The sequence below is a fragment of the Sphaerodactylus townsendi genome, linkage group LG01, assembly GCF_021028975.2.
Source record: "Sphaerodactylus townsendi isolate TG3544 linkage group LG01, MPM_Stown_v2.3, whole genome shotgun sequence".
NCBI classification, from domain to species: domain Eukaryota; kingdom Metazoa; phylum Chordata; class Lepidosauria; order Squamata; family Sphaerodactylidae; genus Sphaerodactylus; species Sphaerodactylus townsendi.
Genome location: NC_059425.1, coordinates 71335089 through 71351166, shown reverse-complemented (window position 1 = coordinate 71351166; position 16078 = coordinate 71335089). Strand labels below are relative to the sequence as shown.

The 16078-nt window shown below is 40.1% G+C and overlaps 1 protein-coding gene across 1 annotated transcript in view; it reads left to right on the top strand.

Moving 5' to 3' along the window:
- Positions 1–16078, top strand: part of DNAH8 (dynein axonemal heavy chain 8) — a 195288-nt gene that overhangs the window by 117873 nt on the left and 61337 nt on the right. The window contains 9 exon segments of the mRNA XM_048505004.1: positions 1854–1976; positions 4352–4482; positions 5800–5953; positions 7525–7689; positions 11153–11379; positions 11999–12117; positions 13581–13684; positions 14975–15151; positions 15588–15755. Coding sequence (XP_048360961.1) covers positions 1854–1976; positions 4352–4482; positions 5800–5953; positions 7525–7689; positions 11153–11379; positions 11999–12117; positions 13581–13684; positions 14975–15151; positions 15588–15755 — 1368 coding nt within the window.

The following is a 16078-nucleotide window of genomic DNA, read 5'->3' as shown; positions in this document are numbered from 1 at the left end:
CCATTTTTGAGATCTTTACTGGTGTTAAATACCATTGGTAATGTATTTTATATATATTTTTCTTTAATATGGTAATTATTTGTGAATTTCACTTGCTTTTGCAAGGAAATTGCCAATCTTCTAATTGCATGATATGACCTAAATTTCTTGCCCAAGCTACCATGAATTCTTTAATAAATTCATTTTTAAATTCACTTTATTAAAGTTTGCAAAATGTTTTTGATTGCCCCCATTTGTCCACATTCACTCACTTTGAAATGATTCCTGGCTATCATTTTGTGTTTTTTCCATTATTTTTAATTCTCTGGTAAATCGGTGCTTCAATACTTCGTGCTGCATTCTCCATTGTTCATGTAATCAAAGCTTCAAAGATTTAATCCCCCCAAATAAAAACAACCTGGAAATCAGGAAAGAAGTAACGGAGTAAGTGCAGTGAGATGATAGAAAATGGCACAGAGGAGGAAGTTCAGGGATGGCAGAGAAGCATGGAAAACATATTAAATAGATTGCACAGCCCTGAAATCGTTTTAAAAACATTTCAGGCTAAAGAACCAATTTAAAAGAGCATGCGTATAAAATGTTTTGAAGCTGCAAATAAAACTTTTCAGAACATTTCAGAACTGTGGAACTGCACAGAGGAAATGTTTTATTTCCTGCCTCAAAACATTTTATTTTGGTTGTCCAGAAAGGGCCAGAGTCAGGCTGAAAACTAATCATGAATGTGTTTGGTTTTCCTTGAGCAACGAAAATAGTTGCCCAACAAATTTGCTGCTCTCTGTTGGTGAAAAGTTAGGAACTGAATCCCCCCCATCCCAAAATGAAAGTTTGAGACCATGGAGAAAAAGATTGATTTCCTTCTTGTCTCCATAGTCCAAGCTGATAGCTTGGGATGGGAAGAAGAGAAGAGAAATTAGATGGGCTTTTGATCATAACGTCATCACGCAAATTTACTGAATCTCAGCAAATCTGGGAGGCAGCAAAATTTCAAGGATACTAGATCAGAAGCAGTGGTGGGATCCAAAAATTTTAATAACAGGTTCCGATGGTGGTGGGATTCGAACAGTGGTGGCGCCGCACACACGCACCTCCAGTCCCTATTGGGCAGGGAGGTTGCTTTAGTAACCCCTTCTCGGCACTCAGAAAAAATTAGTAACCACTTCTGGAGAAGTGGTGAGAACTGGTTGGATCCCACCTCAGATCAGAAGTACTTCCATCAGCTGGGAGTAGACTCCACCTCTGGGTACGGAGCTAAATTTCCCCAGAAGGAGATCAGAAGCCAACTCCCATCTGATTCTATGAGTAGACAGAAATAGGCTGCAAACAACCTGTTAATAAATTGGCAACCTGATCAGCCAGGGTGAAGGGGAAGTAATCTGAATTAGCAGTTGTTTGAGCAGCCAAGTCCAGAGATATCTGCATAATTTCTTGTATCACTTCTATAAGATCTTCAGGGTTAGAATTTGCTGTAACTGGGGGTGATGTAGTAGCAGTCAGCAGAACAAGCAATCAGTAATAACATTCAAAACAGCCATTTCACACAGATGACAAGGATGAGTTGTAGTGCTAGAAAAAAATCCCCAAGGTATCTGTGAAGCCAGTTGGGATCTGAATATAGTATTCTGCACTTCAGTGCCTCAGTGCTGCTAGGGAAGGAAATTTCTTTGTCTTTAGAACAATATATTTCTAAGATAGAATCTGTAAACAGAATAAATTAATAGAATTCTGCATAAAAAAGTTTAATTTTTGACAATATGCCAAAAATGTGTGTATTTTTATTTTCATTTTTATTTCTAACTTATTATTTATTTATTGAATTCATTGTTTATTTTCTCCTTATTTTCACCACCTTTTAGATTCCAAGCTTTGAATTTTTATGTGAAAAACTGCAGTTTTACCAGAAACAATTCAATGAATCTGTTAGAGGATCATTCCTTGATTTGGTGTTTTTCAAAGATGCAATAACACATCTTGTTAAGGTTTGTCTTTTTATATTTATCTTCATTTCAATTTGTATATCACCAAAAATAGTTTCTATTGATGAATTATTTTGGAAGGAAATAATGGGTTTACTAAATAGACATCTAAGATCTCCAGGTTCTATTATACATTTTTCTATTCTAAAGTGGATGGGAATTACCACATGTTAGCTGATTTTTCAGAAGTAGGTTTTTAACAGCTCTTTAATTAAAGTATTGACTTGTTATAACTTGGGAGATGAGCAGGGTTGGTCACTGTCAATAGTGAAATGGGAGACTACCAAGCAAGATGTGTTGCTGTGTGCAGGAAGGCAATGGCAGACTGAAGGACTGCAGAAAAATGTGTATTTTTGAAGTACAATATTATTTATTTATTTATTAAATTTATATCCCACCCTTCTCAACAGGGCTCAGGGGGGTGAACATCAGTAAACCAAAAAAACCAATACAATCAAACAATATACAATTAGCCATATCAATTAAAACTTATCAATGATAAAACAACAAATAAGCAGATGGCGATAAAACCCTATAAAAGACACCCATGAGAGGTGCGATGTTCCGGTCAGGCCAGCTGGCAAGATATAAAAGCCTGACAAAATAGCTTGATCTTACAGGCCCTGCGGAATTCACCAATATTCCGCAGGGCCCTAATCTCAGGTGGGAGCTCATTCCACCAGGTGGGGGCCAGGGGCGAAAAAGCCCTAGTAGTGGCCAGCCGGACCTGTCTTGGGCCGAGGACCTCCAGCAAATTCCACCTGATGAACGGAGGGGTCTCGAGGGACAATATGGGGAGAGGCGGTCCTGTAGGTATATAGGTCCAAGACCGTTCACAGCCTTAAATGTCAACACAAGCACCTTGAACCTGATCCAGAACTTGATCGGCAGCCAATGGAGTTGATACAGGACCAGAGTTATCCGGTCTCCACTATGAACTCCCGAAAGGAGCCAGGCTTCCACATTTTGAATGAGTTTTAATTTCCAGGTCAGGGCCAAAGGAAGGCCAGCGTATAGCGAGTTACAATAGTCTATTCTAGAGATGACCGTTGGATGGATCACTGTGGCCATGTCAGAGGTAGAGAGGTATGGAGCCAACTGCCTTGCCTGGTGCAGATGGTAAAAGGTAGCCTGGGTGGTTTTTGTCACCTGGGCCTCCAACGATAGAGTCCAGGGTGACCCTCAAGCTACCAACTGATGTGATTAATTATAAAACTTCAATGAAGTTGTATAACAAAACTTTAAGTGTCTTTATTATGGGAACTTTCTAATGCTGCAAACTAATGCTTTTCTAAAATGCTTTTCTAAAAATGGGCCGTTTCCGCACGACCACGATCGGGGGGGGGCGTCGGCGTATATGATGCCACTGCTCAGACTCCCCCGGGACCATTCGCATGAACGGTCCCAGTAGAGGCAGGGAAGACGGCACCGGTGCCCGAATGCCTTACCTTTCCTCCAACCTTTCGGCGCGTTGCCCAGGCCAGGGGACGCGCCCCCTGCCCTGCGCGACAGTTCTAGAGTCGCAGGACTGGGGGGCATGTCCCCAGGCCTGGGTGACGCACCGGAATGTCAGAGGGAAGGTAAGGTGTTCAGGAAAGGAGAGGAATGGCGCCTCCTGGACACTGCCATTCGCATGGCAGCGGTTGGATGCAGCTGTTTCTGAAAAACCTCACACAGGGAGCAAGGTTCAGAAACAGCGGTTTCACGCCACGGCGGCCGTGCGAACCCCACCCCAGGGACGCTGTTTTTAGCGTCCCTGGGTCGCTGTATTCTGCCCGTGCGGAAACAGCCAGAGTTTTTGCAATATATGAGGCAGAATCAAAAGTAGAATCAGAGATATAATGGCAATCATTTTTTTTTTTAGTATGGGAAAGTTTTAGTATGGGAAAAGTGGCGTAGGAGGTTAAGAGCTCATGTATCTAATCTGGAGGAACGGGGTTTGATTCCCCGCTCTGCCGCCTGAGCTGTGGAGGCTTATCTGGGGAATTCAGATTAGCCTGTACACTCCCACACACGCCAGCTGGGTGACCTTGGGCTAGTCACAGCTTCTTGGAGCTCTCTCAGCCCCACCTACCTCACAGGGTGTTTGTTGTGAGGGGGGAAGGGCAAGGAGATTGTAAGCCCCTTTGAGTCTCCTACAGGAGAGAAAGGGGGATATAAATCCAAACTCTTCTTCTTCTTCTTCTAAATTATATACCGGTATATGGTTTGCTTTACATAACCTTTCAAGGATGTTTTTTTCAAATGAGTCTTGTGGTAATTATTTAGAAAACTGTTACTTAACTAATGATTTAACCTTGTATAACTAGTGCAGCACATCACTGTCTTCTGCTACTTTTAATTTAATTTAATTTCCTTTTCTTTTCTTTGTAATTTAGATTTCCCGAATAATTCGGACAGCATGTGGAAATGCTTTACTTGTAGGAGTTGGTGGTTCTGGAAAACAGAGTCTGTCAAGACTGGCCTCTTTTATAGCTGGATACAAAATATTTCAAATAACTTTAACTAGGTGAGAATAATATATTTGAACAAGATTTTTGATTATTGTTTGTTCTGTTAAGCTAAAAGCTGCTACTATTTGTGAAGACATGACATCATATTGTCAGAACATGTGTGAATGTTTAGATGAACAAAATCTAAATGACAGCTGGACCCTCCTTCTAATAGGTGCCATGTGCAGATTAGTACCAAGTGCACAGCTTGTACTGTGTGCAAACCTGATAAGGTGAGGGCACCTGATTGGTACCACTTTTGTATATAGTTAGCACAGACAACAGTGTGATGTGTGCCTGAAAACACTTGTGGTCTGGCGAAGCACTTTGTTAGTAGATAGCAATAAATAGAACTGCACTGGTGACTGTGTATCTGTCAGTTCTTGTCTACTCCGAGTAAATCCGCTGCTTCAACACATATTTCCGTCTTGAAGAACAGATGAATTACAGGCTTGGCCTGCTTGCCAACAGGAACACAGCACGTGACATAATATATTTAATCCTTTATTTTAAATTAGGTACATTTTTCTTGTTAAGTGCTAACTGCTGATAGAAGCATAGAATTTTTTCCTTCAACCATCCAACCAACAGTGATGCCATCCTTCAGCACAATCCAGGAGGCTTCTTCTAGTGCCAGAACTCATCCACAGAAGAACTTGTCACATCAGAGAAAGCTTTCTTGCATGAGAAAAACATGCCATCTTAGTTGAGCACAAAATACAACATTAGCAACAATGCATAGTTGTGTACTGTTATAAAATATTGAATTGCAAATTTATCTGATTGGCAAGATTATGTTTGCACACTTGGGAGAAAAATCTGTACATATTTGGAACCTAGATCTGAACACAGAGAAGCAAGAGCAAGAAGTGTCTTTCCTAACACCAGTAATCTTTGGATCCAAATCTTAACCCACAGTTGCTGGGAAAATGTGCATGCTATTATCACAGTACTGATTCACATATCACACATTTTAGGACTTGACAGAGCATATCAGATTCCTTGCCACCACCACCCCGACTTTTGGAAGGTAATGCAGCTGGCATCAGTGTGCCTAAATAATAAATGGATTCATATTATTACCACTGCTTATAGTCCAGCTCCCTACAGAGTAATGGACTACAGGCCTGACTGTTGTCTCTAGTGATGCTGTTTCTATATCCTTTACATTATACCCACACTTTCTGTTCAGTTTGCATCTCATCAGTGTGGCACAAAAAAGCAATTCATGCTGAATTACATGCCAATTTATTTTCTCCATTGACTTCATTGGCATAGTTTGTCTGATAGCTATTATGTGGGTAATGTTATGCTTGTTTTTCCCCCCTTCCCAGATCATACAATGCGTCAAATCTCACAGATGATCTAAAGATTTTATATAGAGTTGCTGGAGCTGAAGGAAAAGGAATCACATTCATTTTCACAGATAATGAAATAAAAGATGAGGCATTTCTTGAATATCTTAACAATCTGCTTTCTTCTGGAGAGGTTAGGGTTACTCATCAAAGCACTTCCCATTTTATTTGTTTTGTTGTTATAATTATTGGACTTTTAGCCTGCTGAATTCCAAATGCCTAGGACAAAATATATTGCAGATGTACACCCAAAATATATAAGTAAAAGATAATTTTCCAGTAAAAATTATTAGGTATTCTTCATAACTGATTTTTGTAATAATTTATTGGAAGGGCAAACTGTGGCCACTGATGTTCAGAATACTGTCATATTGAAAGGCACTGCATTCTTGCAGGATTGATGTAGGACATTTAAAAAGATTATAGTGCAATCCATTTAAGAGGAATCAGAGTGGCGGGCACCATCCCCAAAGGAAAATCGACTGCACTTTCCTCTCCCCATGCAGCCCATTCTTTTGAAAGACTTAAACACCATTCTTTTTGCATGTGTAAGTTTGTGCTGCTGAAAGTGCACTGGAAGCCAACTAAAGTTGGTTCTGCCTCCAGAAATGCCCCCCACATTGCCAATGAAGGCATTTGTGGCAATGGCCAGCTACTGCAGGGCCCAGCTTCTGGGTTTGGGCCCTGCAGCAGTTGGCTGCCAGGATAAGTCCCTTGATGCTGGTGGTATGGACAACAGCGCAACATTTCTACCACTTCCAATGTTTATTTCTTTATATATTTATATTTATAAGCCGCCCTCCCCCAAAGGGCTCAGGGCGGCGCACAACATCATAAAACAGCATAAAGCCTGCTTTTCTTTTCCAGAAAAGGAAGCTTTTGAATGCGTATTTGAGAAAACTGGCCTCCTCATCCACTGAAAGGGGGGAACAAAGAAACTGTATAGACTTACTTCTCAAAAATGGTACTTGCTGTGTTGAGCTACTCACCTGTTCATCCCTCTGTCTGGCAAGGTGGGATTAGCTGGTTGATTGAAGGCCAAGTAGGAATTTTTTGACCCTTTCAGATTGACTTTGAAAAGGATTGTTTCGTTGTTGTTGTTTGCCTGCTTTACTTGGGTACTTTGTATACTCATGCAAATAGGCTTGGTTTAAATTGGTTAATCCTTAAATTGGAAGAACTTTCTCCTGCCTAAAGTTGAATACTGCCCAAAATGCTATTTCTAAGAATATTGTCCAGTGTTATATTTATGAAAATCCAGACAGAGAGTTACACATTTGGAAGGTTGCCTTCTACATGTGTATCCCTGACTGGATAGATAATGGAAAACAGTAGTAACTTAGGTACTCAATGTGCAGTTTTCCTCTCTGATTCATCTTTTCATGCTGTGTCCATGGGACCCCTTTTTAGAAATTAAAATATTGCAAAATCAATTGTAGCCCACTCTCCACTCTGCTTTGTCTGATGAACACTTTATAGGCGTAGTTTTAGCCCTGGCTCTTCCATGCATGCTTAGAACATACGAATACAAATAGAGGAAGAAGCTGGCATTTAATCTGCTTGAATTCTGGATATGCATATCTGGAGATAGAAATAAATAATTTATAAACTGCCCTAATATAGTATTGTAATGAGCTTAATATCTGTATTTTATTTCAAATTTTAATGTTTTGCCAATTTTTTAAAATTTTATCTTTTGCTAAGATCTCCAATTTATTTCCTCGAGATGAACTTGATGAAATAACTCAAGGACTGATATCTGTAATGAAAAAAGAGTTACCACGAGTTCCACCAACTTTTGATAATCTTTACGAATATTTTATATCACGATCCAGGAAAAATCTTCATGTTGTTCTCTGCTTTTCTCCAGTGAGTTCCTTTAAAAAATATCCTTAGGCAGATTTTTTTTCATGGGAAAATGTTTTCACTCAAGGTTTATGAGGAATTGTAAAGAGAAAAAAGTACAAAATAATGTTTTTAATGAAAAAATACACATCAGGCACAAGTTGAAGCTTACTCATTGAAGCTTACTCTTGGAGGCCCATCTTAAGAGAGCTGCTCTGACAGCAGTTCTTTTTAAGTTCATTTGAATCTGTAACTTATAAAACTGTGACACGCAGCCCAATATTAGGTTTGTTGAATTCAGTGAGACACTTTCTTTAAAGATCTTTTAAAATATATTTCATTCCATTCCTATGTTTTGCATATGGCAAAACTCAGCAGAACGTCATGGAAAAATTTCCAGATGCACCAATATGCAAGTTTGTTTATACCATTATCATAGCACAGTCCTAATGGAGGGAATGAATGGGCACAAAAATTAAATGTACCCTTATGCCAGTGCAGGACTGCTGTTGGATGCTGATGTAACTCTGCAGTGGTTGCATGTCAGTGCAAATGAGGTTCAGTCTCTGTGCAGGCATGGTTGTAGGTGATTCATGGGGCGTGGCCAGAGTTAGTTGTTTCCTTAAGCCCTTTCAGTCCAGGAATGCCCCATGACACAGGTAGGAAAATTGTGCTTAAAAAAAAACATAATGCAGGCCTTAGGCTCCATTGAATGGAAAAACAAATGCCCCCCACATTTCCATGACCATAACCAGGTCTGATTCAGCACTAGATACAAACTACAGGCATGACCAATCACCCACCTACCAAGCCCCCCTCAGCACCCAACCCCCCCATCCCTACAAACATCCCATCCAGGATGCCCCAGAACTTATGAGGTAAGATACTTAACCATGGAACACAAGAGTTGTAGCTCGGGAAAATGGAGTCTGGGGCAAAATCTGAGTTTTCTGCCCCCTCCCCATATGGGCGGCCGCCCTCCCCCATCACGACCAAACAAAGATTTTTGCACCAGGTCATCTCAAAGTCACCATCACATTATAGAACATGCCCCAACTCACAAATCTGGGTAATAGCCAGATCCAGATGGTTTTGAATGGATCCTCATGAATTCATATGATTTTTGCATTGGAGTGAAATTAAACCACCATGAAACTATAGAACATGTCTTAATCTACAGGCAGCACCAAAACGATCATGCATCCCACACTCTGTGACACCGCAGTGGTGCAAAAACCTGCTTGAAAAACACGAATCCTCATGATTTTTGCACTAAGACATCCCAAAATCACCAGCACATCACAACTGCAGCCATTAGCCACATGTCTGAACACAATAGTCACACATCCCATGCTTCATGGTGCTGCAGTGGTGCAGAAACCTGCTTTAAAAACAGTCCTCATTATTTTTCTACTTGGTCACCCCAAACTCACCTGCACATCACAGCTCATACCCCTAGATACATGTATGAACACAATGATCACATATCCCATGCTCCGTGGCACCGCAGTGGCACAAAAACCTGCTTGGAAAACACAGATCCTCATGGATCCTCATGCTTTTTGCACTATGTCACCCCAAAATCACCAGCACATCACAGCTGAAGCCCCTGGCCACATGTCTAAACACAACAATCATGCATCCTACGCTCCATGGCACTGCAGTGATGCAAAAACCTGTTTGGAAAACATGGACCCCCATGGATCCTTATGATTTTTGCACTGTCACCCCCAAATCAGTATGAAATCATAGCTCAGGCCCCTGGCCACATGTCTGAACACAACAATGTCCAGGAACATTTGCAGCAGTTTCCAGTCTGGAGCCTCAAGGTGCAACACCATGTTTACAGTGAATGTTCCAAATGATTGCCTCAGCCTTGGTGCAAAGTTGTGCAGTTGCAGGCTCTTGTTTGATTTTGGAACTTTGAAGGAATGTGGTAACAGATATGAGATGAGGAGTACAATTGCTTGGAAATCAGACATCACCTTGTCCCTTCACCTGAACAAATGATTCAGGAGAAAAATTAATGCATTCTTCCCACCCCTGTTTCCCCGAAAATAGTAGTAGTAGTAGAGGTTTTGCTGAACTGCAAAATATAAAGCATCCCCCGAAAGTAAGGTGTAGCAAAGTTTTTGTTTGGAAGCATGCCCGTCGAACAGAACACCAGAGCATGCAGCTGTGGAGCGGAAAAATAAGATATCCCCTGAAAATAAGACATAGTGCATCTTTGGGAGCAAAAATTAATATAAGACACTGTCTTATTTTTGGGGAAACATGGTATTTAGTCACTTGTTGGTGAATGCATAATTTTTTTTCAGAAGTACATTTCTCCCACAACCTTCAGATTAATGTTTTAGTAAATAAAACATCTGCCTTTATTGAAAAATGTAATCCCAGATAATATATTCACACAATGCATAATTAATTTGTGGAATTTATAGCTACTAAAAATAGTGATAGCTGTAAGCTAAGTTGGCTTTAAAAGGTAGTTAAAAAAATTCATAGATTCATCAAAGATGATTAGCCAGTGTTTAAAGTTAGATATATGCCTCAGTGGGCACATCCTTCTCCTTCTGCTGGGGCCCCATCCTTCTTCTTTGGAGCAGTGGGAGAAAAATGGTGGGAGGGTGATATCATGCAACTTCAAAATGTCACTTCTGCACGAGGGATTTCTAGAGCATTGCACAACACCATGATGTTTTCCCCTGTCTCTACCACCCAAATGTTTCAGGGCCCCCCCCCCCAAATGCTCCCAGATGGGAACTCTGTTCTGAATACAAGTTGCTGAGGGACAACAACAACAGGATGCATTGTAGTCCTGTAAGCCTTCTGGGTAATCCATAGAGCAATTGACGGTTAGTCTACTCTGAATCCTGCTCAGATCTGTTCAAGGAGGCTTACATCCAGGAAGGTGTTCTTAAGACTACACTGCTAATTGGCCACTGGGAAACTAAATGAACCAAGGGTCTGATCCAGCTGGGCATTGATGTTGTTATATTTTGCATACTGAGCTTTTTGTAATCAGTGTCCATAATAAAGATACTCAAATTTACCATGACCTTTTAAGTATACATATTTCAGGGTCATTATAGACAACTCGGGAAAAGAAAATCTGTGCAAGTATTGTAACATTTTGGGGCACAGTATGTAACTCAGACCCAGCTTAAGTAAAGTACATAGGCACACAGCAGCAAGATTTCACACATGCACTGCTAGATGAAAACTATATGCACAAATGATTGTCACTCTTTTTGGTCCATCAAGCTGCAGAGGGGGTTAAGTGACTGAATTCAGTTTCTCAGTTCACTTTCCTGCAAACAAATAATTGGTGCTATCAATAACAATCTGACAAGAGCTATGCACACATTTTTCACTTGTATGTAACTAAATTGGGGCCCATGTAAAGGAGAAAGTTTACTAAAAACTAAACTTCCTATGATGTGATGTATTACTTATATTACATTGTATTTTTCCCTATTCTTGTTAGGTTGGTGAGAAATTTCGCGCACGCTCTTTGAAATTTCCTGGTCTTATATCAGGTTGTACCATGGATTGGTTCACTCGGTGGCCCAAGGAAGCCCTTGTTGCTGTATCCCATTATTTTCTGTCAGGATTTAACATTGTCTGTTCTGCTGAAGTAAAATCACAAGTAGTAGAAACGATGGGCATCTTTCATGACCTTGTTTCAGAAAGCTGTGAGAATTATTTCCAAAGGTAACAATTGAAATATATATAATAATTCTGTAGTTACTCAAGTGGAGGATGGAATTTGTAATGGAATACATAAAAACTAGTATTTTTTTTCCTTTTAAGATATCAGTTGATATAGTTGCTGGACAAACATATCAAGGGAACTTGAATAGCCCTTATATTTAGAAAAATCTTACACAAATGTTTTATATATGTTTTTATATGAAAACACTTTGGTGCATCCTTTTTGCTTCCCAATAACATTGAGTTCCTTTCTGGTATTAATATGTATCATTATTGTGTGAGTGAAAGAGGCTGTGTTGCTTGTATTATATAAGCTACCTTGGTCCCTTTTGGTGGCTGGAATGGAATATACTTTTTTAATAAATAGAACACTTACTGACTCCAAGATTATACCCATTCATCATTTCAAAAATCATTCTTCAGATATCAATTTTTACAACTGTATCACATCAAAATCTATTTACCTTAAATTTGAGAGGGAAACTTGAGGCCTCTTCTAGTTATACTAGTCAATTGTACTACTAAATTTGCATGAATCAGTAGTGAGTGCACCTGTTTGTAAGACTGCATCAAATAATGTCATGGTTATTTAATTTTCAACCATCGTTGTGCATTACAGATACCGACGAAGAGCTCATGTCACACCCAAGTCATATCTTTCTTTCATTAATGGCTATAAGGAAGTTTATAGTGATAAGTTATCCAGCATTAATGAGCAAGCCGAGCGTATGCACATTGGTAAGATTAACAGGAGTGTGAAGTGCTGCTGGAGGAAACCCACCAGGCCCCTTTTGAGAAAAAGCTCATAATCAGTTCAGCTTCTGATATTTATTGATTTTTAAAATCATAACTAGCTGTCCCATGGCACACATTCATGGCTAACTTATTATCTTATAACTTCAAATATATATATATATTTAATGTATTTGTTCCGCTTATATACTGCCCTCCCCCAAGGGGCTCAGGGCGGTTTACAACATGAATACAGACAAGTGGATAAACAAAATAAAATGCTAAATATTGGTATCAGTTAAAATGCAGCGCTCAAGTTTCATAACCATTTAAAATGCAGATGGCGTTCAACTATTAAAACTCCTCTAAAACTCCTCTAAGAGGGGAACAGTGGGTCTCAGCTGTTAACGGGCACTTATATCAGCAGCCGGCCTCCCCAAAAGCCCGGCGGAATAGCTCGGTCTTACAGGCCCTGCGGAACTCATTTAGGTCCCTCAGGGCCCGGACAGCTGGAGCGAGAGCATTCCACCAGGCAGGGGCCAGGGCCGTAAAAGCCCTGGCCCTAGTGGAGGCCAGCCGCATCATGGAGGGGGCAGGGATCTCCAGCAAATTGGCCTCTGACGAGCGCAGAGACCGGCGTGGGACATATGGGGGCAGACAGTCCCTGAGGTACGAGGGTCCCAGTTGTTAGTTTTTGTTGTTAGTTTTTGATGCTTTTGATCATAACAAAGTCTATTTAAAAATAGTGATTACAAGTTTCTCATACATCTGAATATTTCTTGACTTTCAGTCAATCAATACACCCCATTTTTGAACTGTCTTAACTTCTGTGAAGCTGGACATTCTTGCCATTCTCAGATGCTTTGTACTTGAGCTTCAATGAAGCATCTTCCACAATCTTTTTGGTTAAATCCCTATTCCTAACCACATCTGTGACAGCTGTCTCAAAACATTTTCACTAAAATAAGTTCTACTGTGACTTTTCTGAACATTTTTTAAGTACAGTGAGTCCTTTAAAAAAATTCAGAAATTGTTTTTACAAGCATACTGGGTTGCCAGGAGGAGGGAAAGAAAAAATAATGAGGGGAAGGGATAGAAGAGAAATTGATATTCCCTCTTCAAGTCCTTGAGGACTTTTTGTATCCATAATAGGGGTTGCATCCTATGAAGCTTAAGTGGGAAAATCCTATGAATCCTTCCCTTGAATGCTTGGGTGAGCCAGCACCACTCAACTGGGCCATAGTTTTCCTAGGCAGAGGCTGTGGATGGGTGGGGGATTGAAGGAAGAGACTGTTTAGTGGAAAGGAGACAGGGAAACAAGAAAAGGAAAGAGGCTTTGAGGTTGTCAGGGAAGTGAAAGAGGAAATAGTCAAGGATGGGGAAATGAGATGCCGTTTTTGCAGGTTCCCATTTGTTAGTATATATTACATAACACCCCTCAATCCTATTATTTTGATCACTGTGCTCAGGTCTTTCTAAACTGATGGAGGCAAGTGAATCTGTTGCTAAACTCTCTCAGGAACTGGCAGTGAAAGAGAAGGAACTGGCTTTGGCTTCTGTAAAAGCAGACAAAGTGAGTACCAAGACAATTACCATGCCTGGTTACAATTTTGTCATAGAATCATAGAGTTGGAAGAGACCCCAAGGGCCATCAAGTTCAAACCTCTGCCATGCAGGAACACATAATCAAAGCACTCCTCACAGATGGCTATCCAGCCTCTCTTTCAAAAACCTCAGAAGAAGGAGACTCCACCACTCTCCTAGGTAGTGCATTCCACCGTCGAACAGCCTTTACTGTCAGGAAGTTTTTCCTGATGTTTAGACAGACTCTCTTTTCCTTCACCTTGAAACCATTACTCCTGGTCCTAGTCTCTGGAGTAGCAGAAAACAAGCTTGCTCCCTCACCACATGACATCCCTTCAAATATCTAAACATGACTATCATGTCACCTCTTAAACTTCTCTTCACCAAACTAAACATACCCATCTCCCTAAGTCTCTCCTCGTAGGGTTGAATTCCAGACCTTTTACCATTTTGGTTGCCCTCCTCTGGATCCATCCATATCCTTCCTGAGTTGCAGTGCCCAGAACTGCACACAATATTCTAGAGGAGGTTTAACCAGTGCAGAATAGAGAGGTACAATTACATCCCTCAATCTAGACATTATACTGCTGTTGATACAGCCCAGAATCGCATTGGCTTTCTTGGCTGCCACATCACACTGCTGACTCATGATCAGTTTGTGGTCTACTAAGACTCCCAGATCCCTTTTGCATGTAGTGTTGTCAAGCCAGGTGTCACCCATCCTATATCTGTGCATTTCATTTTTTCTGCCTAAGTGTAGTATCTTGCATTGATCTCTGTTGCTATTCATTTTGTTTGTTTTGGCCCCCAAAAGAATTTCAATAGAGCACAGATTTTTTCTTTTGAGGATTCATTTCTACTTCAGGAATATTACAGTGTTCCATAAAAAGGTGTTCAAAATTTTAATGTAAAATTAGATACTTGCTTCCAGTTAACACATTCCATTGCTATTGCCATTGTCTGATGGCATGTGCCATAGGGCACAATCAATCTTGCCTGCAATGCAAATAAAGAACATAGAGACCTGCAAGAGATCTATTTTTGCCAGCCAACCTCACCTGCTGCCAGTTCTGCCATCTTTGCAATAACATGTTTGCTCAGGAAAGTGGAGGGAACAATTGGCAGGGGACAAATCCATTACATGCTGGATCTGTAATCTGTTGAAGTACAGTATTGGCTGATAATAAGAAAGGGAACCCTTGAGTTTGAATTGATGACCCCCCCCCCAATTCTGCATCACTAAAGATAACCACAGTCCTGATGTTTAATTTTTTATTAGGTGTTGGCAGAAGTAACAGTAAGTGCTGAGGCTTCAGCTAAAGTGAAAAATGAAGTTCAAGGTGTGAAAGACAAAGCACAAAAGATTGTTGATGAAATTGATTCAGAGAAAGTGGTAGCTGAAGCAAAGCTTGAGGCAGCCAGACCAGCATTAGAAGAAGCAGAAGCTGCTTTGAATGTGAGTGACCATTTCCCATTATTCAGCTGTTCTCGTGAAGTCCCTATACATTGATAGTTTTCTAGTGTGCTATTTGTTAACTAGCATGGTTTTCAACATTTTTATTTATTTATTTGAATTAGTGCCTTTCCTTATGTTAGAAGTTTAGTGCAACTCTTGATAACATTATCAAATGTAGTCTCATAAAAATACAAAACTATATCATTTTTAAGAAAATGTACTGCATATTTACTATAATTTGATGGGATTTCCCCCTCCCCCAACACACACACTGCTGTCATTACACTTCTGATTTCCTATCTGGGTCTCCTACTGGAACCTATTTTATTAATGCTAGTACAGTCTGTTGCTTAGTGAAATACAGTCTGATGACATTACCTCCATGTTAATGACATTTTATTTAGGTAATAATTGAAAGTAATTTTGTTCTTTGCAGACTATCAAACCAGCAGATATTGCAACCGTTCGAAAACTTGCCAAGCCACCTCATCTGATCATGAGGATCATGGATTGCTGTCTGTTATTGTTCCAAAAGAAAATAGACCCAGTAACAATGGACCCAGAAAAGCCTTGCTTGAAACCATCATGGAGCGAGTCTTTGAAAGTAATTAGTATTTTGCAGTTTTTCTAAAATCTGTTTATTTGTATGCATGAACTGCTGTACACAATATACATTGTCTGACTGGTAGTGGATCTTTAGGGTCTTTGGTCTTTCCCAACATGTACTACCTGAGATCCTTTAGTTAGAGGATCTGTTACTCCACCTAGAAAAGGGAGCAAAAATTTGGTGTGGAATAGTTGCTTTTCAGTAGCTTTGTGCATTTGATTGAATAAAAAAACCCCAATAAAGTAAATAAGTTGTACAAATATAAAACAATTTCCATCCCTTTGAAAAAAAAATCACTTCAAGCAGAATGGAGAAACCAA